The sequence below is a fragment of the Gymnogyps californianus genome, chromosome 1 (genome assembly GCF_018139145.2).
Source record: "Gymnogyps californianus isolate 813 chromosome 1, ASM1813914v2, whole genome shotgun sequence".
NCBI lineage: Eukaryota > Metazoa > Chordata > Aves > Accipitriformes > Cathartidae > Gymnogyps > Gymnogyps californianus.
This window is the reverse complement of record NC_059471.1, coordinates 58,433,220-58,457,368: the sequence shown is the minus strand read 5'-3', so window position 1 is coordinate 58,457,368 and position 24,149 is coordinate 58,433,220. Positions and strand designations below refer to the sequence as shown.

General features: G+C 36.6%; 1 protein-coding gene across 1 annotated transcript in view; it reads right to left on the bottom strand.

Moving 5' to 3' along the window:
• Positions 1 to 24,149, bottom strand: part of IPO5 (importin 5) — a 43,878-nt gene that overhangs the window by 12,594 nt on the left and 7,135 nt on the right. The window contains exons 3-21 of the mRNA XM_050896039.1: positions 20,318 to 20,510; positions 19,703 to 19,805; positions 19,362 to 19,458; positions 18,131 to 18,235; positions 14,628 to 14,750; positions 14,419 to 14,539; positions 10,700 to 10,787; positions 7,381 to 7,487; positions 5,973 to 6,097; positions 5,794 to 5,883; positions 5,513 to 5,686; positions 5,067 to 5,285; positions 4,080 to 4,163; positions 3,140 to 3,272; positions 2,921 to 3,042; positions 2,294 to 2,390; positions 1,617 to 1,789; positions 1,147 to 1,258; positions 490 to 545 (exon numbers count right to left, since the gene is read on the bottom strand). Coding sequence (XP_050751996.1) covers positions 490 to 545; positions 1,147 to 1,258; positions 1,617 to 1,789; positions 2,294 to 2,390; positions 2,921 to 3,042; positions 3,140 to 3,272; positions 4,080 to 4,163; positions 5,067 to 5,285; positions 5,513 to 5,686; positions 5,794 to 5,883; positions 5,973 to 6,097; positions 7,381 to 7,487; positions 10,700 to 10,787; positions 14,419 to 14,539; positions 14,628 to 14,750; positions 18,131 to 18,235; positions 19,362 to 19,458; positions 19,703 to 19,805; positions 20,318 to 20,510 — 2,322 coding nt within the window. The remainder of the gene's footprint in view (positions 1 to 489; positions 546 to 1,146; positions 1,259 to 1,616; positions 1,790 to 2,293; positions 2,391 to 2,920; positions 3,043 to 3,139; positions 3,273 to 4,079; positions 4,164 to 5,066; positions 5,286 to 5,512; positions 5,687 to 5,793; positions 5,884 to 5,972; positions 6,098 to 7,380; positions 7,488 to 10,699; positions 10,788 to 14,418; positions 14,540 to 14,627; positions 14,751 to 18,130; positions 18,236 to 19,361; positions 19,459 to 19,702; positions 19,806 to 20,317; positions 20,511 to 24,149) is intronic.

The following is a 24,149-nucleotide window of genomic DNA, read 5'->3' as shown; positions in this document are numbered from 1 at the left end:
CTGCTGTCCTCCTTTGATACTATTTTAGGTCTGTTCCTTTTGAGACAGGCTCCTGACCTGACACGTCAGAGGTCTAGGTGTCAGAGGTATGCTCAAGGTTAAGAGCCACCTAGGTCATAAGGCACAAAGAAAAAGCAAGTCAGCAGGGGTAGGCCTTAGATTATCACTGATACAGCATTTGACAGCAGACTATTTAAAGTCATCTAAGAATTGTTTGAGAGGATGAAGAAAATGAAGAGCTATATCCTGAACTTCTTCCTTCAGTATATCGGACAAGGAAACCTTTTGTATTTTCTAATTCACACATGTAGTGTGACCCATTTCTTACTGGAAGATATATATCTTCTTCTACTGGAAGACATATATCTTCTTCCAGGAAGAAATAATTCTGAGGATGCACTATGCTTTAACTGAGTAGCATAGCATATCCATGTGATGTATTTCCATCCTGGTGCTTTATGAGTGGAGAAACTCCCCAAACCAACTTACTTCATCTTGTAATGACTCTTCAACTTGTTCATCATAGTCTTCATCTTGTCTTTTCACTAAATTAGAAAACAAGTATTAAACGATTACATTTCTACAAGTGCATAAGAAGCCTGTGAAAGGGAAAAAATGATGCAGAAACAAATTTAGAAAATAGGAAACAGGAATTTTATGTCTTTAAGAAGCTTCAAAGAGCTTTCACAGAAAAACAAGAGGTATAATGAGACAGCTCAGTTTAAGAATGTGTAAAAGCCCATGAAATAGAAATAGACACACCAGCCTGTCCACAAGGACAAGTGCGCAGAAATAAGGAACTACCATTGCTTTAAGAAAACTGCAAAAACTTCAGATGAAAAAAGCCACAGAAATGACACCACCATAGACATGTGCACTGTCTTCAAGTAAATCCGTCCATCAACTTTTGGTTAAACTGCAGTATTTCTGCAAATAATGCCATCTTCATCCTCCCAGAACTTACAAATGTAACTCATGGATTCTGTTGTTTCAAAGCTCAATTGCCTTACATAAATATGCAAATTAAAGAAATCTGAACTAAGCTTTTTTGTGTTCAATTAGGAATTTTTGTGTCAGAAATTATTAGGAATTCTGTTTTAAAGAACAGTCATTATCACATGTTAACAGGAATTTGTGTTAACTTACCCTGTCTTAATTCTTGATTTTTAAAGTGCTCTTCTAGTTTTCCTTTCAATATTCCTCCAAGTTCTTCAAAGTGTTCGTTGTTAAGGCATCCATCTCCCATTACCTCAATGCACTAGTGAAATAAAATGATCAGTTTTTCAGCTTTAAGTTACATGAGCAGTCTCAATGAAATCTAAGCACACAGAGAATATTAATACATGCTTTGCTTTAAGTGATCATTAGCAGAAATAATACTAATAGAACACTCATACTGTAAATCAATGCTCAAATTATACAAGTAAGGCATAGTACCATTGTACATTTCATGCACATAACTTCAGTGGTTTGCAGTTAAAATGAACAAATCTGGTAACTTTTTTTTTTTTTTTTTTTGCAAAAAAAAAAAAAAAAAAAAAAAAAAAAAAAAAAAAAAAAAAAAAAAAAAAAAAAAACAACGGTAACGCCACAAAATTTGTAAGGAAGAAAGTTACCTTTGCAAAAGAATGCATTATTTCTGAGAGAACATCTGAATCTGGTTCTGTCCCAATGGCTTTGATGAGCGCATCACACATGAAGTGCCACATCTGTGTGAGGTACTCCGGCCCACGAACTCTAGCACATTCAAGAAGGAGGGGCATCGACTCTGCTGCTGCCACTCGAACACGTTTCATTATTAAGGAAATAAAACAATCAAGGCCAACATAAAGTACTTAGAATTTAAGCACCCACCACCATAATGAAGTTATTAGTTTTCTACCTGAAATTGATTTTTTTATTACAGTCCAGTGCATTTGATTTCTTAATTAGATACAGATTAAGATCGTAGGAAAATTAAATTGTTCGCTATTTAAAAGTTGTTTCAAGCCTGCTTCAGGCCATGACAGAAAAGCTATTCAAGTTCTCCTTCGCTTTGTTGGCACAAACATCACTTTCTCTACTGTCTGCTCTTAACATTATAGACATGCTTATTTAAAAAGAAACTAGGGGGAAAAGTAGGATACATTGCCTAAAATAGTGTGTAAACCAACGTTCTCAGGAAAAAATCCTGCTATAAAGTAACAGAATATTTTAACACTAACACTTTAAATTCATTTAGTAAAATAGTACACACAACTGATTCTTCCAAACTAAGTTTCCATTTTCACAGTAGAATTTGTTAATAGGATATCATCATGGAAATAGAACTTCAACAAAGGAACCATCAGCTTTACAACTTGCTCTGTGTATTCGACAAATCCTTCTTTTAGCTCTTTTGCATAGCAAACCTGAAAAACAAAGCATGGAAATGCCACCTTTGAGGGAAAATACTGTTACTAATATTTTTCAACTATGTAATGGTGAGAAAGATTGTGAAAAGTTCAAGTTTTTTTAATTTATTTAAAAAAACGTGCAATAATCCATTTACCTACCCCCTCCACTGTGGTATTTTAAGAAACCCTGATAGCAGCATGAGTTCTCACTCTTAGTACACACATGTATTTTTCAAACCGAATTGAGAAACATCAATATTTGCAAAAAGGAACTACTCTTTAACATCTCCAATTCCTTAAAAGTTTTGCTAACAAAGGAAAACTATCTGTTCATCTTAAAAATTGAAGTTCTAAACTAAAGAAACTGTTTTTAATCAAGCAAGCCACACGCAATGAAGTGTCTGAAATCCAAACTTAACACTATTACCTGAAGAAAAACAGAACTATTTAATTTGATACTATAAAGAATATTTTCATTACAGATTTTGGCTTCAGGCTCAGTTGTCCAGCAATACACAGATCACCAAAACTGCCCTATTACTCACCAGCATCTGGCATGCAGTTGCTTTTTCTTCAAGGCCTGCAGTTTTAATTCCAAAACTTTGCTGATCTCCTAGGTTTACAAATTCCCAACCATCATCATCACTCATATTCTCCATATCTTGTGCTGTTATACAGAGCGGGGGGAAAAAATAAAATCTAGAAGTGCTACAAAATCATTTATTTCAGTATTTTTTTCAAGCAAAACATTATCTTAAACCTACTGTCTAAAAGAGCTACTTCAGGTTTAATGGATGCAGTCTTCATTAAAGGTCCCATGACAACAGGAAGGTACTGCTGAAATTCCTTTCCAAGAATTTTACACATTCTGGCCCATGCTGAGATCATGTAAGAAATCTATAAAAGAGAAGAGAGTCAGAATTTTCATGTCCCACATTTTATTTTAATGCATACTTAAAAGGAAAGCATAAAGGAAAAACATTATACAATAGGACTTTTTAAAAGAATTTGTCAGCAGTGCATAAAACTTATTTCAGAAGAGAACAACTCATCCAATATGCAATCCATATAAAAATGCATCTTCAAAAGACCTGTCCCAAGTCTTTATTTGTAACAGCACATTGACAGTACCTCTGATCAAAGTTGCTATACATGTAAAAATGTGACAGTATAAGATGTAATGCAATCATGACTGTCTTGAGAAGTAAATTTCTTTCTGAAATGAATAATTTCGTGAATTTAAATGATACTACTGAGCCACATTCCTGAAAATAGCAAATAGAGCAAAAAAGAATGCAGTACTGTGTTTTCAGAAGAGTATTTGTTTTCAGATGCACAAGTCAAAATAGCTCTCCACTCATTAGAACAGCTGTCTAACAAGTCTTGTTGAACTATTTATAAGAAGGGTAGACAGCAAGGGAATAGGTCATACAATGCCAAAGTAGTTACTAATAGACAAGGAACAACTACCCACATGCTGAAATTTCTTCAGCAAATATAGGTCCTGGAAGTCTCATTTCCTGAACGCACTTCTGTGAAAGATTCTAAGGCCATCTTAGGGCAATCAATCTCAATTTTTGTAAGACATGCTGAACAATTAGTCTGAAGGTATAATTACATGGTGGGGCAGAAACGTCACATGTACAAAGAACTTTTTTAATACTAACCAATGAGCTATGCACTATAGACACAATTTTAACGTACCTGTGGATCATCATCTTCTAGATCACTGAAGTCTGTTTGCGTCTTCAATAACAGCTGCATTACGTCTGATGCATCCTGCATAAACTAGACAGAGGAAACAACTATATGTTTCTAAAGGCAAATTAAAAGGGTACTTTTCAGAGACTTAAATGCTTACTTAAATTGTTCGGTGTTAAGTCCAACACACTATAAAGACACAAGCTAAAGCTGGAAATAGACTGAAATACAGATAAAAGTGAAAATACAAGTTCCTTTTCTGGAAACATCACCAAGTCGTTCTTGTCTTAAGCTTCACTGTACCTCTGTTCATATACTTGATAGCAGAGGACTATTTAAATAAAACACTACATAAATAAATACTAATACTCATAAAAAATACCTGTCAATTCTAACTTCCCGAGATATCCTCCTTACTATTTTGACTCCTTTATGGAACTGGGATAAAAGCTGACAGCACGAGCTACTTACTCATGAGCTAGTAATATTTTAGGTCACATCAGATGCCCCAAGGATGTTACACCTACCCTTTTTTCACTCCCCATGTTCCCAGTAGTCCTCCAAGAATAATTTTTTAAACATTAGTTATGTTTAAAATCTGTTTAAAATTTAGTTGCATGAATGGTAAGTTTACTGGTAGTCCTTCTAAGTCACAGGAAAGGGCTGGAAATTTTGTAGGGGGCTATTAGTATTTTCATACTGCGTACATCACATTATTTTACTTTGAAGTGTGATTTTCTGTTTTCTTCACTCAATAAAATGAAAATCTGTAAATCATAACACGAACTTGCTATCAGAACATTACTTAGACTCTTATATAGTCCTTCACAGTTGTTTCTCGGTACTTTTACAGAGACAGGTTTTAACGAACTTATAAAAAAAAAAAACCAAAAAATTCTGCCAAATACATCAATGAATTCAATGTTAACATCGCAAAAAACAAAGGCATTTTAAAATATATTTAGACCATTAGATAAGATCTAAGCTTACCTTTTCTTTCCCAACAGCAAGACCAATTAGGCTGATGCATTCAATAGTCTTTCCTCGTAAAAGTCTTAATTCCTTCTGAACAGCATTCTCAACAATGTGTTTTAAAGAGGGCATAAATAAATCATAGTAGGGAACAAACTTCTCCTCTGCTGTATCTGCAACTGATGCAATTGAAGTCACAACTTGCTCCAAAACTAGCTTAGTGCCTTTCTGTATCAACTTGGAAAGAGGAAGAATAAAGTGTTATATTTCTAAAGCACATATTTTACTTAAAAGCATGCCAAATGTAAAAATCTGCTCTTGTGTGTATCCTAATTCTTGTCAGTTTAGACCAACAGCAGCAGATACGTATACTGGCTCATTTCAGATGTCTTAGTTCAGCTATACTTATTCCGCATATGTGACAAGGTTACCCTCCATGAAACAATTTGTTCAGTACATTATACCTCTTGTAATTTTATCACCATAGTGGAATGAAGATGTTTCACTAGATTATCCAAATATGGAATAAGCAGTGACTTGGGACAATCTTCAGTGAAGTTTATGAGTGCTGCAGCTGCATGGGCTTGAACACGCTGGTTGCCTTGATCCTCCATGGTTTGCAGAAGAGCTGCTATCACCTGAAAAAGAAATGTTTCTTTTCAGAAGAACAAGTTTCTGAAGGGGACATAGTTTTACCACTATATATATATATATTTTTTTTTTTTTTTACTATTCTACTACTTGCCTTCTCATGAAATTTCTTTTGAAAACCAGGTGCGAAGTCAGTTGCCATTTGTCCGATAGCATTACAAGCAGCGTATCTTACTCTTGGATGCTGAAAAAGTATTTCCCTCAAATAGTTAACAAGTAGTCATGAGAGCAGAAATGAAAACATTTTGAAATAATTAACAGAATTACACTCACAGGATCCTGAAGGAATAGCAAAACAAAATTAACTATCTCATTTAAAATTCCCTCCATCTGTTGGTGACAACCTTCTCCAATGGCTGAGAGTGCCATCAAGCCAGCATGTCTGTATTTCCAGTCAGCTACAGAAGAGTAAAAATGAAAATAAATATGTTATTCATTTTGGAAACTAAAAAGCACCACAAAGACAAATCACCTTTTTGGGGCAGACAGGAGGAGGAAGACAGAAGAATAGGAGAGGGAAGGGAAACCGATGCATCTACTTGATTTGTTAAATACTTTTTACTTTTCCTCATACATACTTCCAGAGATGCACAAAAATTTGAGTATCTAATCCAGGCCAAATCCAGACCTAGAAAAAAGAATTATTAACTGCTGATACAAGTATGTACATAGTACTAACAGCTGGGAACTGCATTTTAATTAAATGAGCTAACCAGGGAAACATCAGGACAGTATTTCTTTTTCCTCTCTCCCCCATTTTTATTTATTTTTTTGTTTTTAATAGTATCAGAACAGCCTATACCTTCCTTTTTAGGTCAGGAAGGGAAAAAGGTCTAGTGAATCAAATAATATCTAAATTTAAAACAAATAAATAACCAGTCCTAAACTTCTCAGCAGTCTCCCCAAGACTGTTTAAGAAGAGTAACATTCCATTTAGGAATGTAAAGCTTTCCCCACCTCCAAGTCCTATTAGCCTATTCTCAGGCTAGTGGGTATTGTTGAAATGGATCTTTCACGCCCCTCTCCTTTTTTTCTTTAGGCAAGGGAAACATATCAGAAACCCCAATTTCTTTTATTTATTTATTTACAAAACCTTTCTCTGTGCTAGAAACCATGGGGATTAAAGAAAAGAAGACCAGAAGACTTCTGTATTTTGGTCCATCAAATTACCGGGGGGGGGGGGGGGGGCGGGAGGGGGAGAACAAGGTTTCCTCTATGAACTCTACTGTATTAAAATTTCACTCAAATGCAGCACTTCTGAAGGAGCAAAAAACCTGAGCTACAGAATAACAGGTGGCAGTTTAGGCACACTTAACGTACTGTGAGGCACTGTATAGGGATTTAGAGAGGATATTCTAAAGTAAAATATAAATAAGGGAAGACTTTTTTTTTAATTCACAGACTGTGAGTTTTTAAAAAAATGTACTGTTTTGTTTTTGACATCTGTGTTCAGCTGTTCATGGTCCAGAAAAATGTTGTAATGCACTGTATATAAGTTTAATAAATCACAGTCTAAAAAAAGGTATAAACTTCCAAGTTCACAGCATTTACAGTTTTTGCTGCTGAAATCAAAAAAGAAAGTGTATAAAAATATATCAAGTAGCTAAACATGAAGATTTAAGAGGTATCACAGTTTCTGGAAAGGATAGAATTGTAAAAAAAAGAAAATGCAGTTACTTACGATTCTGAAGCATTTGCATAATATGTTCTTTAATCATAGGTAAAACAAGTTTTCCTCCAAGGCCACATGCCATCCTGTCCAGTGCACTCTCACCAGCAACTGCATTGCTAAATATCAGTTACAGAAATATCAGTGGTTTGATATCTACAATAAAACAAACAGTCCAACAGGGCACAGAAGTGCCCTTTCCTGCAGTTCTAGTCTTCAAACTTTGGCATCTGAATACACATGAGCCTCCATAAGTAAAGCATACCCAAACCTAAAAGCACACACGCCAGTCACAAAATAATTATTTACCCTCCACCTAAACATTTATTATCTGTAGCCCATTGATTAAGTCTAGTACCAAAGAAACTTGGGCCTTACTAGCACTGAAGGTATGTATAGACTGAATTTCGCAACAATTACATATAACTAGAAAGCTGAAACTAAATTTGCAATGAATTAAGCAATAATACTGGCCATCATCTTTTTGTCATGAGAACACAAACCAGTTCAGACTTGCTACGAATGAGGTGAACCAGCAGAATTCAAGCTTTGGCACATAAGAGACCTTTCTTGCGTGGCTGCAGTACCAGTACTCTAGTAGCATGTTCTCTTGCCAATGACTCACGCAGAAAACATCCAGTTCAGGTGAGGAATTTGTGACTCCCAGCCAGTTCCAGAACTGAGAATAGCCAAACATTATCTGTGTAAAATGTCTTGTTCCACCCAATAAGAATTATTCCCTACAGAAAAGCAAGAAAGTTTCCAGGACACAGATAACTGCTGCTACAGTCTGGGTATGGCTTGCACTGTAATAACTGAAGGTTATTACAGTCCATCCTAGACACCCATGCTGATAGAAAAGCTGAGTAATGGTTCAGAAAAGGATGAATCTCCCTCTTCTTTCAAGTGTCAGTCAGCTGGGTCAGAAATAGAGGTCTTCAAACTATTATGCTTGAATCCCTAAGTCTCATTACAAGCCATAAACAGTCTATAAACTCACATGCTGTGAACAAAGGTGCTGGCGCAAAGATATTGACAATATTGTATTTCTTCTTCAGATTAGTCATGTTCAAATAAACAGACACACCACCAGCAGGACAACAGAGCATGGGCACACAGGTTTAGATTGGAGCAAACTCACTAAAGTTAATGGCAGCTTTCGTCTGAAATTACGTTCTTTAAGCTCTTTCCTCCCACCATTAATTCATACATTCAGTCTGAGGAAAAAAAAGATATTCTATCTTTGAAAAATGATCACACACCTCCCTGCAATGTTCGCAATGCTTTTGCCAGGAAAAGTGGAAGCTGGATTAACCTTTTCCTCCTTTAGAATTTCACTGCTCTATGAAGTCAGAGCAACAAAAAAAACCTGGAAATGCTAAAATATTCCCTGCTGCTTTTGTGTAGGCTGACTCACATCCCCCTTAGTCAGACCCGAACACACCCTAACTAGGCTACAGCCTGATGATCATAAGCCTGTTTCTTGGACTGCACAGAAATTCCAGTCTTCTTATGAAGCTACAAAGACTCAAGCACCAGAAGAGGTTAGCACGCACATCAGCTAATCAACAACTCTCCACAAAGGTGAACTTCAGTGGTGGGAAACACAGTAACATGAATGAACCTGCTGAAAGGAAAAAACTAACACCACACACACAATCACCAGAGACTAGCTGATGTCCAGTATTTTGTGTCTAAGCCTCAAGCTCTCCTATTACTTTGAAGGCCAAAGGAGCTACGTTTCTCCTTTAGGCTAAGGTTGCCGAGCATAACTTGTTTTCTGATCTTTGCTGATCTTTGCTCGCTCTACTTGCAACTTGTAACAAAAAAAGGAAAATTTTCACTCTAAAATCCATAGGCAGCTAACGTGTTTAGAAGAACAAAGTTACTCTGCTGACAACAAAGAGAAATTGGCATGCCTCAAGTGGATGATTCAGAGTACTAACTAAGCTGCCTAAAGCAGGCCATCTGAATAAACTTCCACACCCTGAAAGGCTTGATGAGGATTTGAACTTTAATATTCTATTTCCCCTTGAAATTTAGCTGAATGAAAAGATTCAAATACTTGACAAACCTGAACTAAGTGGTGTCTGACAGCTCTACCTGTATGGCAAAATTTCAAAGTTGAGGAAACGAAACAGGTTAAAAGGGTCTGGTTTACCATCTGAGGGGGGAAGAAAGGACAGCTTACTTTCAATTCCATAATCAAGGGGAACAAAAAAAAGTATTCCAAGTCAAGCAGAGATTAAACAAGTTCTTCCATAAATTCCTACACATCGGTTTTGCAAGTGTCTTCACATGCCTGATATCTAGTAGAAGTCGCTATACAGTTCGGTGGTAAAGCAACACCTCTTCTACTGCCTGTCTTCCCATGAAGATCTCAGTGTTCTGTGACAAATTGTTTCAAAACACTAATTACATGTGAGTCTTGAAGGAGATGCCAGATGTGGCAAAAAGTGTCTAGACTGGTAAATGAACATCCGTGTCTTTTCAGAAGTGTGGCCATAGTTATCTCCTACACATATTTCTGCTTTCTTCTACTCCATTCTAACTGTATTTGGACAAGAGCAGATGTAACAGGATGCTGTAGACAAACCACTGTCATTCTAGTGAAAAGTTGGAGCAAGCTACAAAGCATGCAGGAATAAGCAAATCAGAAAGACTGGACATCTTTAATAGAACTTTCTCGCCTAAGACACAACAAGATAAGCTACTGCTAGCCATACCAAGGGATTTAAAATAATAGCAAAATCATAATATTTTTGAGCATCCAATCCAGCAAGGAATTCCACTATGCATTCTGATGTTCTTTCAAAGGTAGGCAAGCTTTTTTCTTTAACACCACCTTTTCAAGGGCATAGATACAGAAAAATATGAAGAGATTGTTTGTAGATGATTACAGGTCAGTATCCTTCAGCTTTGGTTCCAGCTAACTTCAGGATAAGCCCTCAATTTAAAGGGTTAGGAAGCACTGACTTCTGAACTGAGTAACATAAATGACAGAAGAAACAAAAGTTTGAAAAGTTAGAACAGTGCAAAACAGCAGACAAGAGGACATGCAACTTGTAGAAGTAAATTACAGCAATACACAAATACTGAAAGAGTTTACTTACCTGCTGAACAGTACCTAAATAACCTACATATAAACTGTCTGAAAACATACTACTCAGGACCTGTCATATATACTACTCGGGACCGAGGGAACAAAATTAGAAGAGTTACCCGAGTAAAGAAAAAGTAATGCACTGCAGTCATTTCCATCCTGCACTTAAAATCTGCCTTTAGCCACACAGTCCTGATAATATATTGAAACAACTAGTTTCATAATTACCTGTCAAAATCATCATCTTCAAGCTCATCTGCATTTGCCCAATCTTCATCTTCTTCCAAGTCAACCATCATTGCTAACATTTGAGGAACTGAAAAAAATAAGTTTTAAACTCAGGTTGCTTTCTTAAAATAGACTCTCAAATAACAAGCATAAATTTTAAGTTTTCTCCTTTCAAAAAATCATTAAAGCAAAATAACTCTTCTTCCAGTAGCAGATAGCCAAGCCTGTCAAACTGCATCAGCCAATAATTCAGAATAGATTTTCAGAAAAGTATTTTCAGAACATTCAAATCAACAGTAAAAAAAAGTTGAGTGTATTTCTTACCAAGACTCATAGCGCAATGCAAGATTTTTTTAAATCATGAAGACTGTAAAAAGTAAATTCCTTAATAAAGTCTAAGTTCCTTGAAAGAGTTAAAAATAGTATTATATGCTTTAAGAACTCAGACATACTTTATTCATTTTGCTGAAACTCTGACATCATGCTTTGAACATTTACTGATGAAAGAGACTATATTCATTATGGAATAATAATACTCAACCCTTAGTTTTACTAACATGATAAATTTTGTTAACTATATGTACAGTGGTCACTCAGCATAAAGCTTTACTTTTACAATAAGGTAATGGTTCAGAACTTGAGATTTTTCCCTACTTAATGTAAATTTTTGGTTTGTATCATGAAAATATCTTGCACATAATAATCCACCAGTTTTCTACTTCTACCTCTGTGGATTGATTGTGTCTGCTCTTCTCAGTAAGTCTTTATAGAGGCTATTACACGATCTTTATCATAACGTTCAACTACTATGCAATAAGCAACACCTATTCTTCTGAGTTGTTCTCACAGGAGGAAGGAATGCAGTGATTTGTCTATTGTAAGCTTGCCTGTTTCTGTGCACTTCAGAAGCCCAAGGGGTGAAAAGTATACCTTGCACTTTCAGAGCAAAGCGAAGTGCTCTTAAGTATTCTTTACTTCGCATTACGCTAATGGCTCAGAGCAGTTGTTTGAATTCAACATCATTTATGCAAAAAAGCCTCACTTTGCCCTGGAAACAAAAGTTTTCAGTCAAATACTCAACCTTTAAGCTTTAAGAATTTTTTTAGGACAGTCTACCACACATCTTGAAGACAGGCATCATAGTTAACTGTCCTTTACAGCAACCTACCTCAAAAACTAGCAGGCATACAGTAGTCCATGCTGCTGCTGAGATTTACTGCAACCAATTAGGTATACTGCAACTGGTGAATTTCATAATATACTTATACTACTGTAATCTACAATAGAGGCACAACCCTAAGCAAACTCACCTCACCATACATCTGGACAGATGAGAAACTTGTCATCAGTTGATGACAGAAGAAAATATTGCTTACTGACAGCATTGTGGGGCAAGTATCAAGAAAAGATCAAATTATGGATTGATTCGCTTGATATGGCTATGTATCTTCAGCCAGAGATTATACCATGGCTGCAAAAACCTTCAGAGAGCTTTTATATACATATCAAGATAACTTAATGGACACTATGAACTCTAGCATGATGTCCACGTCAGAATTCTATATACTTACTAGTCACTGAAAAGAATTTCCTCAAAAAAATAAAAAAAAGTATTATAGCCCAGAAGCTTTTCAGACACAGACACTCATAAGCACACACGTGAAAACAATGTATTGTCACACCTCTGAAATATGGAAGTCAACCATCATCTGCCACAAATGCTATGCGGTTCAAAAAACTGATGTCATAGTGTTCATTGCTACTAACAAGCAAGGCTGAGAACAAACTGTCATCCAAAGCTCTCTGGCCATCATTATATCTAGAACCTGCAAAAGCTTGTAAACACGTTGTTTCTTCTTGATGTTTAATATGAATGCGGTTCCTAGTAAGTATAGTTTCACATAGAATTTTTTTTAAACGTAGAGTTGTACATTAAAGTTTCACCATTGTCCCAACAAGCCCTCAAAATTTAATATATAGACTGTTTACAAACAAGTTAAGGATGAGCCCACTAAGCCTGCTTCTTGTCAGAGCATGCCATGACTCTCCATTTTCCAGAGACTGAGCAAAACTACAGCCAAAGATAGGCTGCAGCTCTAATTTCTAGGGAAAGAGCAATGAAACACTCTGCTATCTTGAATACTGAGCTCAAGGAGGAAGTCTGAACCCAAATGGAATTCCTGAGCAGATAACTGGTACACAGGACACAGACTTACTCCTAAATCACCATCATGTTCAGTAAAACCAGCATAAGATGACAGTTTTGCCTAAGAGCTAGTTCTAGTTGTGAGGATCAAGTGATCTGGCAACTTTTTAGTTGAATGAAAACAGAAAGCCTTTTAAACTAAGGCACAAAACCAAGAGAAAAACAATCCTTTTTGGCTACCTTTTTATCATTCTCTGAACATAACTGCTATACTAGCTCTGCAAAATAAATGTCTTTCACCTTAGTGATTCATTAATATTAACAGCAATTTTACAATGGGTTTCAAACCAAAGGCGTTTCATTCTCACATGGTGCCTTATCTTAATACAACATCTTAATACAAATACTTCATTCCTAAACAGCAACTAGCAACTCAATATAAAAGTAATACATTCTAAAGAGATATGAGGTACTTCTCCACTATGCTGCCTGACCAGATAAGAAGCTTGTAATGATTTGGAGGACAGCAAGTGTCAAGCGTTAATATTCCCAACAAGCTACAGGATAGAATGAAAACACAGCATTCTAAACATTTTCAAATTTCAAAATATATTCTAAAAGAATCTGTTCTTTAGAAAACTATTCTACAAGTAAACAAAACTTCTAGTCAATAAACACTTAAGCCAAGCAGATCCAGTTTACAACATTTTCCAGAAGTTTTATGATTATTTTAGTGACATGTATATATGCAACTTTCCCCAGCCTGAGCACACAAGTAAAAAGAGTTGCCTTTTAACAGACTGTCTTTATGCAAGGTTCAGAAAACAAGCAAGAATCTAGACAAATACAAGTGTGACAGGCAAGGAAAAGAATCCTTCCAAAAAGCAGGCTACACTGCTGTGTCAGTGCCCTGACCTACTCACAAAAGGGTTTAAAAGGCAGAGAAATACCAGCGCGCAGAGCATTGCTGCTGGGGCTGTCCAGAAGACAGTTATTTTTAGTATCTCAAATAATAATGCATGATTAAAAAAGTGCCTCTCCAAAGAATTTACAACCCGCATGTTAAATAGACTAATTAGACTATCTCTAAGTATTTGTATAAGCATCTGATTTTTAATTCATAGCTTTAACTCAACATTGAAGCTCAACATGCATGCTGAATTCCTTCAGTCTTCAGTTGCCAGCACCACAGAGTATCTGGCCTACATACCAAACTTCAAACGTAGAACTTCAGAACTAAATGCATCAACCTTTTTTTTTTTTTTTTTACAGTACAAATTTCCAAAGCCAGCAGAAAAGCATGAAAGTAGTATTTTCCTTGGAAACACCTAATGAAGAGTCTACTGTATTTTTATTCAAATTGTTGGTGGCTGCATAAGCACAGATTAATTTATGAAGAGTCATAATAAGAAGTGGTTTTCTACGTAAGAAAACTCAATTCAGTGTCACCTAAAGTTATCAGCACCAGCAAACTCTGAGTTAGACATGGTTTTACCACTGACCACCTGCAAAGTCAGTTTAACACTAAAGGAAGACAAACTGTTTCAACAAAGAAAATGAGTCAAATACTTACTGGCTTGTGCAACAATGTTTGTATGCCTCCTCAGCATAGCAGCAGCAGTTTCTGACAAGGTCACAATTACTTCAAGCGCCAACTGACGCTGCATGTTACTGAGACTGGCATCTGCACACAACTACAATCCAGAAGATTAGAGCAAATGGTTAGAACAGAAGTTTTGGGGCAGAAAGAGTGATTTTTTTTTAAAAACTTCCTAGCTTTACCTTTAGACTTAGTTGCAACGTAGGTTCTAAATGTGGTCGTAAATACTTGGGAACAGAATCTGCAATTTCTACAAGGGATTTCAGGACAGAATCATCGTTTTGGTAGCAGGAATCATTTACAGCCTACAAAGAGATAAGATGAAGATAAGATTAAATAAAACCAAACAATACTATGAATAGGACCACTGTTATAGAAGATTAACTGTATTCTTGTCTCGCTGAATAGTCTCGTTTAGCATTAGTGGCTTACCATTACTAGCTAAAGTAGTTGAAGACTTAGGCCACAAGAACTGAGGAAAGAACTAAACTTAAAGAACTAAAAAGCCTTAAACTTAAGGAACTAAACTTTTTGATAAAACTAATGCTGCTAACAAAGAACTAGCTGAATTCAGCAGATAGGAACAGAATGAAGAAGATAAGGACCAAGGAGACAATTCCAAGAGAAAGAAGTAACTTCCGAAGAGGACCAGCCCAGCAACAGTGAAACCCAGTAAGAAATCAAGAGACCACCAACCAGAATTAAGTGATTGGACTTGGGGATCGGGTGATGGGTGGCACAGGTGTAACTGAGAGGCATGAATTGGGGTAGAGGTCCCTCTCTGGAGACACCCAGCTCGAGCTGTAACCTGAGAACTAATAAAAGACTAATTGGAAGCCTTCACTCGGACTTTGCATTTTCAGCGGGATTCTAGGATCGGATCCTGCTACGGTGGCTGGCGTGCGTAAATCGATAACAACTACAAAGAGATAATACGCAGGGTCCAAAACTACAAGTAAGTTATGGCTCACAATGTTATATGCCATCAGTTTTGACCATTATTAGTTTAAATCTAACACAGTAGACACTCAGAAAGAATTAAGGTCACACATCAGAGGCGCCAACATGCAAAAACACACACTATGTTTTGACAAGTGCAACTTCAAAATCCATTTTAAATAAAGAAAAAACTCCTCAAAGTAACTCTGCCCAAAAGAAGGAAAATGAGCCTAACTCCTTTTTTCCCTGTTATGCGACAACAGCTTTGAATAGCTTACGCTTACAAACATCAGGAATCTCAAGATTAAATAATTTATTTTTTTTCCAGACAACTCTGGAGAGCCGCTGAATTAAAGCAGACCTTTCAGCCTTCAGTCACAGGACACAGGAAAGAGAAAAAGAAATCAAGTTTTTTGCAAGTATCTTTCCTAACCCATAGCTACATTCTGAGAAGTAATTTAGAACTTACTTTTAACTGATCAGGTTGATACTCTAGTACCAAAACAGCACACAGTTATTCAATGGTGTTAAAACTCTTCTAGAATTAGGACACAGAAACCCAAACCTCCAAAGAAAAAACAGTCTTTGAACACACTTTCGGGGTTTTGAAAGGAATTTTCATTAGCAAAGTATCTGATGTCTTCCTAATGTAGAAACATTTTTTTTAAAGTGAATACTTAGGTGTTTTTTAATAAGTCTAGAATCCAACACTTTTGATAATGCCACTCAAATAGCCCACACTTTCAACACAGAAGCAGCATCTTCTAGTATCAGAAATGTTCTGGGGGCGGGGGGGGGGGGGGCGCGCGGGGAATCTATCTCAGTTAAGGCCTTTTGGACTAATAGTTACCACTCGTCCTCTGATTCTGGCAAAGGATAATGTAATATTTACTGGAAATTTCTGTAAAACTCTGTATTTTATACCCTTTGCAACTTTGATCATTTTTTAAAGCAAGACTAGGTTCCTGAAGAAAGAAGTTCAAAGTGCACGGTGAGCCCTAAAAAGGCAGAGGCACTTTTCTGTAGTATTGAACACCAACAACCACAGAAGTCAGCTGGAGTTCCAGCTGCTTTTACCTCCACTGCAAGATAAATCTCTTGGATACAAGTTTCAACTATTAGTTCTGGAAGCTCAACTTCCAGCATAACCATTACAGATATTGTACTGAAAGGACTGAATTGCTAAGTCAGAATTTTATTTTTAGCTTTTTTACCATGCCAATATTTCAACAAAATGAACTTCAACAGCAACAAAAAAAGCATCCAACTGTCTCCAAAGGTCACTCACGACTATTCTAACACATCCCATCTCCTATTTATAAACTCAGACCTTCATATCCATCTTGTGTTACCACAGCCAGAAAATCTAGTCCTTCTCACAATAAGTACTTTAAAGACAGATTTCGTAGCATAGTTCTGTGCTCTATATTTGCAAAATAAAGCTTGAAAATGCAAGCCAAGTGCATGTGTCTTTACAGCCTAAAATAGTAGCACTGAAACTTATATCACACAAAGTGGGCTATTAGTCTGAAGTCTAAAAACAGCATACTATTTAATTGCCAAACATCAAGACGAATGGCATGCCCACCCCAAATCCTGCCTCACTCCCACTCATACAGTACTCAGTAGCCAAGGTCCTCTCAGCCAGTTACAATTTTTGAACAATACAATTGTTATTGCCAAAGTCACAGACAGGGATTAACCACCAAATAGTGACCTCAATATCAAAATACTTATCTTGTACACACTAGAGCCCATTTTCAAGTTCAGTTGATTTTAATAAATTCCTCTCAGCTTCCATTTAAGATCAAGCAGAATTCCATCAGTTGCAGAAGCCAGTGAACTTGGCACAATTTTTCTTCAGCTTGCCACAAAGCACACACAGACAAGGTTTATAGCTTACACCGTCAACAGAAACTTGCTTTACTGACTGCAGCAAGAAGTCAGTCTTTAACCTAAATATAGCCTAATTTAAAATCACCAAAAGTTCACTACGACTTATCACAGGTACTTAGTTATTTCCACTTTTTCTTGATATAGAAAGGGAACTGTACTGTGAAATTGTTGTCCTTCAGAGCTCAAACCATTTCTGTCTCTGGTTTGGTTTACAATAGGCTTCCCCCCAAAAGTAAACCACCTTATATTAGAATTCCAACTTTTGCTCAAATTAATCCATCCTAAAAGAGATCTAATCCAGCCTCAGAATTACATGAATCTTAAAAAGGCATTTTGTTTGCAAGTTCCTAATTTATCAAACAATAAAGATCATCTGTCCAGGCTGTTGTTCTTACTCTGAGAATCTTTGTCAGAAATAATTCTACACTTTCCTATAAACTGAAGGGATATCATGGGTCAATGAATTTCCGAATTACTGATTACTTGAAATCTCAGGGTAGCCCATATTTAAAGTATATGTCAATATCATGGTTAATTTAAAAGCTATATGATTTTGAGTTAAATACCTTATGAAGAATTTTAACTCATTGATCTAGGTAACAGTGTATAAATTAATCAGCATTGAACTATTTTCCTTAAAACTCTATCAATTAGCTTGTGTTCACAAAGTTCCTTATCAGTTTCCACTGTATCTTGCTGGTGACTGATGTCAGACTAACTAAGATATAGTTAATCCAGGTCTCAGCAAAAATTCGTAAGCTACGCAGATTTGCAGACCAATAATTTATGTTCAGATACAGTCAATACAGACAGTAATGGCACATTAAGTGTTACTTGTGTGGTTTCTTACCTGCAAGATTCCAGGTAGCAAGTCTGCAAAATGTTTAAGAAGAGGAAGATTGTGCTCATTAGCAAGCACAAATGCAGCTGCAGCTCTAGCAGACAGAGTCTTGATCTAGAAGACAGGCAGGATTGGAGAAAGAAACATGAAGAACTGGTAATGAAACATGCCTTTGTTTTCTTGTAACATTAGGCCTATTATGGGACTACATTTTGCATTATCATTTCCCTTTTACATTTTCCTAATAGATACAGCAATTAGTTTTTAACATGGGATTGTACATCTTACTTTAAATTAAGGTAAAGCAATAAATAAGATCTTCAGCATCTACGTCCTCCATGATACAAAAAACGTTTATCATATTACGAGGTGGCAAGTATTCCCTAGTTTTGTTTTTGTTTGTTTTTTGGTTTGGTGTTTTGGGTTGTTCTTTTTTTAACGAAAGAAAAAAGAAAAAACCTATTGTTTTCAACTTCTATCCCAATTTCAAATGTGTATGCAAGTGTCAGTCCCATTTTTCAAAAAGTGTGATCTAAGTGTTTAAAACATGCTTCTTTAAAGACATGACTTGTGGTACTTTAGAAAATGTTACTCGGTTGACTTTCAAAGGTCAGAAAAAGTAATCCATGGGGGAGCAGCAAACTGAACCCATATACCACAGCAGGGTTTCCTATCCTTGCCCAGCATTTTCCACAACAAGAGAAACATTTTCAAAGTACAATTCTCTGCACAAATCAATAAATCTGAAGCCTTCCAGAAAAGCAAGGCTTGCTAACATGCCCTTACAGCAAAGCATACACAAACAGTTGAAGGAGCTGTCATGTATTTGGAGTTTTGAGACATACCGTGTAGGGATACTACGTATCTATACCGTTAAACACAAGGGCCAGAAAGAGAGCTTCCCAAGGAGTTTCTGACCCCTCATGCTGCTGGCTAAAACCCCTGGCTCTGCTTTGGGCCACTACAACTAGGTTTCTCCAAGCATAACTACTAGGGCAGAGTCTGGGCCCAAGCAGTGCAGATACAAGCCAGCCAGTCAGCTTTAGGACCATGAAAAGGTTTGACGCTTTTGTTTTGCAGTAGGCATAGTCAAAACTCCAGATGTACATCAGTTTCAGGTAATGCAATTCTCTGGTTAGAATCCATGGTTTAACCTTTATGTTTGCGACCACTACACTAAGTTTCTATGCTCAGGATATATTTAAAAAAAAAAAAAAAAAAAAGAACATAAAGGTCTTACTGATGGATGCTCTTGATCTTGCATACACTGAACCAGCATTCTCTTAATGACCTCCAAATAGTGTTGCTGCTGATTCCCAAAAATCCCAGGAAAATTCCTAAGGATAAGAAAAGACAAAACATTAACAAAAATCCACGGTTTAACCTTAACTATTATTTTAAACTTATCCATTGTTTAAGCTACAGATTGTAACTACATGTAAGAGTTAAGCAAACCACAATACAACAGAATAAATGAAATATATATGACTGCTTGTTAATTAAGTTGTGACAGTTTTTCTCACATTTTTACAGACATGATTTGGCTAACCTGCAAAAGTGTAGCAAAGTCTGAAAGCTTACCAGAAAATATGTAGAGCAGCCTCACGCAGTCCCACGTTCTGAGAGCTGACAGAGTCAAATAAGAACTTCAGAACTTCTGGCCACTGGTTGTTGCCATCTTCATCTAGATTAAACACAACAAAGTTTTAGGATAAGCAAACTTAAGAGTGGTTAGATCTCAATTGTGCAGGGCACCCAGTCATCACTACTGAAATTAATTTCAAAAAAACTGATTTGAAGATGTGTCGAAGTCACAGTGTAAAATATGGCTGAAATGTTAAATCTAAAGGCGCTCAGGAATAGATGATGATCTCTATTTACTGTTATATAACAGCACTCAAAAAAGAAACTGATGCAGATGTTCAGCATAACATTCATGAGAATTTAAACAAAATTGGATTTCTAAACCTTAATACAATCTCACCTAAACTCAAGCAATTTAAAAAGCAGAGTTAAGGAATCTTATTTTTATCTGATCAAGGATAACGTAAACACGTATTAAGTTTTATTTTAAACCATGAAATCAGTTAGTACATCATGTGCAAACGTCTACACAAGACTAGAGAACAAGAGATAAAAATACAACTACTATCAATACATAAAAATTTTACCACAATATCAGCTTATATAAAGTACCTATTAAGTTCCTGGCCAATTCAGCAACGATGTCACAGATTTTTTTCCTCATACTGGACTGCGTTTCCAACTGAATAATCAACAGCAATCCACTTTTGATAGAGGTCTGATCATCAGGTGAAAGAGCTGGATAAACTTCTTCAAAAGCAGAAGACAAAAGACGTCGTAGAAGGACAGCTGCCATTTGTCTAGCCTATTGGATAAGAAAGTATGTATGTTAAAGTGTTTTGATATGACAACCATGCTCTTATGAGGAAAGATGACTGACATCATGCTTCCAAATGATCAGTTTTCACTGTGTAGACTTGTTTGGTGAATGGAATACCTCTCAAGCAACAGGATGACCATTACGATCGTAAGTAAAAACATAGTAAAGAAACATCAGCTTACAACCATGTTTCTGACAATTACAGCTCTTCAAAGAAATAATCATGAAATCCACTGAGGTATTAGGTTTTTTTCTAGAGCCGAACCTTGGACATATTTTGTGGCAAGTTAAGGACTTAGCTGCATTATTGAAAGATGTTTAAAGCATGTCTTCTTTCTATTTTAAATGGCCTGCTGAGACAATTATAATCCAGATGGGGTTTTTTGGATTAACAAATGACTTAACGGGACAACTTTGTCAGACAATTAACCTGTAAACCCTCCTTCACTTTCTCAAACAACCAAACTTCACACTAAAGGTTCAGGAACCTAGGGTTAGATTTTGTCAAATAAAACCCTACTCTGAACAAAAAAAACCAAACCCAAGCTTTCAGCCTGTTGCAGACCTATGATGAAACATTTTTCTTTAAACTTGAATTTGAGCATAGGAACCTCAATACCACGTATTACAATCTTCTATGCTTCCTGCTTGCATACAGCAATTGTACAACAGTATCATTTACATATCTGTATTTATTTACAATTATACAAGAACTAGAAGCAAAAATCATGGCTGAGTAATTCAAAATGGATACAGCAACACATGCAGTAAAGGCAAAAAGACACATGAAGCAGTCTGAATAACTTAAATAGGATGTTCATTAACCAGTGTTTCTAGAAGGACAGACAGTAATTAAAAAACCACCCCCCAAACTTCTGAAGTTTAACACATGTAACAAAACCTTATACATGTTAAATCCTCACAAAAAAATAATCCAATGCAACATGCACTCAATTTTTTTTTCCCCTAAGATATTCTTATTTAATGTGTACTTGAATGAAAAACAGTTTCATTTATAACAGCCTTTGGAATTAAAAAATGTTCAATGAGCAGCAGAACCAACGAAGTCTGACTTCCAAAAGATCTCTCAACTATATTGCTACAGCATAACCTATAGATGAGAAACACAAACTGCTGTGAAGTCTCAACTTCTAACGTACCCTGTAAAAATCCGGTATTGCTAGAACATCACCCAAGATACTATTCTTGTTACGTTCTGCAGTCTCCAGACTCACTGTGCCTTTTTCCAACCTACCCAGCTTCTTCAATACAACTAAAGAGTAGTACACACAAAGTGACTCTATACTAGCAGAAGGGAAGGACTAGAATTGGACCTTACTCTAGATCATTCCTTATCTCCTCCTCCTAAACAGCTCCAGTGTGGACCAAAGCCACCACCTACGTAGGATTAGTAGCTCTTCCCTAGTGGATCTAAGGAAGACGGCAGGAGAACAAAGACAGTCACAGCGCCCAGCTGTGCTGTAGCTCCCATCATAAACCAAGGTTCTCTAGCAATAGGTAGTCACACGGGGAACATGAGTTAGGAAGCAAAGAGTCTTTCCCCACTGCCTCTGGGAATCCCACTAACAACATTTCCAAAAACTTGAATGGTACCACAATATAATGGTAACTTTCCTTCTGCCATCCCTAGAAGCACCAATATTGTGAAAGATTAAATTTCTCCTCATTAGTATGGTGAACCTACATAGGGGAAGCCTTGACTGGGGAGCAAGTTTGCTGGGACCAAATAAGGCACAAACTCTGATGCAATGTCTTCCTTTACACAGGGCATCGTGTTTCTGTGCATATTCTCTGACATCTGATAATGACTGAATTGTCAGTCATGACTGAAATGTCATCATAATGACTGAACTCACATTATATTCGCTCCTTTCCTGAAGTAATAATAGGTGGCCAGATAGGGAATAGAGCTTGTTTTCATAAAGCACATAGTCTCAAAAATAAGAATTTCCACCACTGAAGAATTTAATTTAAAATATTAGAAGAATGACAAACACAGACTGATTGCAAAGTAAAAACACAAGTAACAAGGCATACAGAAAGACACAAGATCAGCACTACATGAATTAGCTCCTGGTTATTGTTACTAGCTTAGAAAAAAATTCCCAAATTCCCTAAAGCAAATTCAGATGTTTGAAGGAATGACAAAGAAGCAATTGACTTCTAATAATAAATGGCATATTTTCCTCAGCAGATATGCACCTATATATGAAAATTACCATTGTCAATTTCATTATGACAAACATGGCTGGATTAATGGCAGCTCTGGGGCTGTTTCTTCTGCTTTAAGGAAGAAAGTACGTATTTTTCACACACACCAAAGGCTCTTTTATATTTAAGTATTACAAGATATGTACACAAACAAGCATTTTAAAATCCTGCAACTCAGTGGCCATAGCTTTTAATGAGAACAGGAACAATACAAAGTGTACATCCCCAAAGAACTTCCATCTACCAATGAAGCATAAAAAAGCAGAATTCTCTCCTAGCATTGGATTCTTCTGCATGTCTAAATTACTGAGGTGTTCACATACAATTGGAATGTCAAAGGTACTAATACATAAAGTAGTCATAATACTCAAATTTCAACATACCGCTTCTTATTAATAGAATTTACAGTGCTTTAAAAATGTTCTAGGATTTTAGGGATGATGGAACAAAGGCACAAGAAGAAAACCAACTTGCTGAGCAGGGCAGCAGAAGAATTATGAACAGAAATCTGGGATACCATGTTCTCCACTAGTATTCAAAGTGTCCAGGTAACCCTACATATTTTGTAAGAAAAAGACTGACCATCTTGTGGAGCACAGTCACAGTGATTTTTACTTTTGTTTTACTGTTCCTTTCAAGTCCTCAAGGAGGAAAACATGTATGAATGGAAGCAAGCAATATTTAGGACACAGTCCAAAGATGGACTTGCACAACCTCATTCGGGGATCCAGCCTCATGTGGAATTCAAAGTGCGCAGTGCCTAAGGTCCACATACAACTCAAAGGCAGAACTGTGGTGCATCAGAAGTACATGGGCTACCTTCCTTCCCCTCCAAATGCTGCACAGAAGCTGCCCACAGCAGTAGTTTTCAGATTAAGAAATGCAACCCCTTCATGTGACAACATGAAGAAGGGGAAGGGAAAGGTCAGAGCCCTCTGAGAGGGCTGTGAGTACAGCAGAAACAGTTTTACACAGCATTTGTTACTGTATTTCACAGGGCTTGAAATTAGTCAACTGTAAATTAGGACACAATTGAAAACTGCCAATCTAGAGTTAACCAGGAAGAAAACAAATGCAGGAGAAAATGCGGAACTTCTGTTCCTCTCTAAGATTTAGGTGGTAAATCAAAACTGCAAAGGAACAGCTTCTAACACCCGAGACACATCCTGAGAATAAAAATCATCAAATAAACTGTGAATATATACCACCTTTCTGTTCAACCCTTTAAAATGCAGTTGCATAAGAAGAAACAGAGTCCAAACTTCGTAATAGTGAGACTACACGTTCAGGAAGTTGGGAGACCTGAGTTCAAGCCCCTCCTCAGCCTAAGGTGTACAAACTCGCATATCATCTGGCACTGAAGTGTTCTAACTGCTAAGTCAGACACTTCCC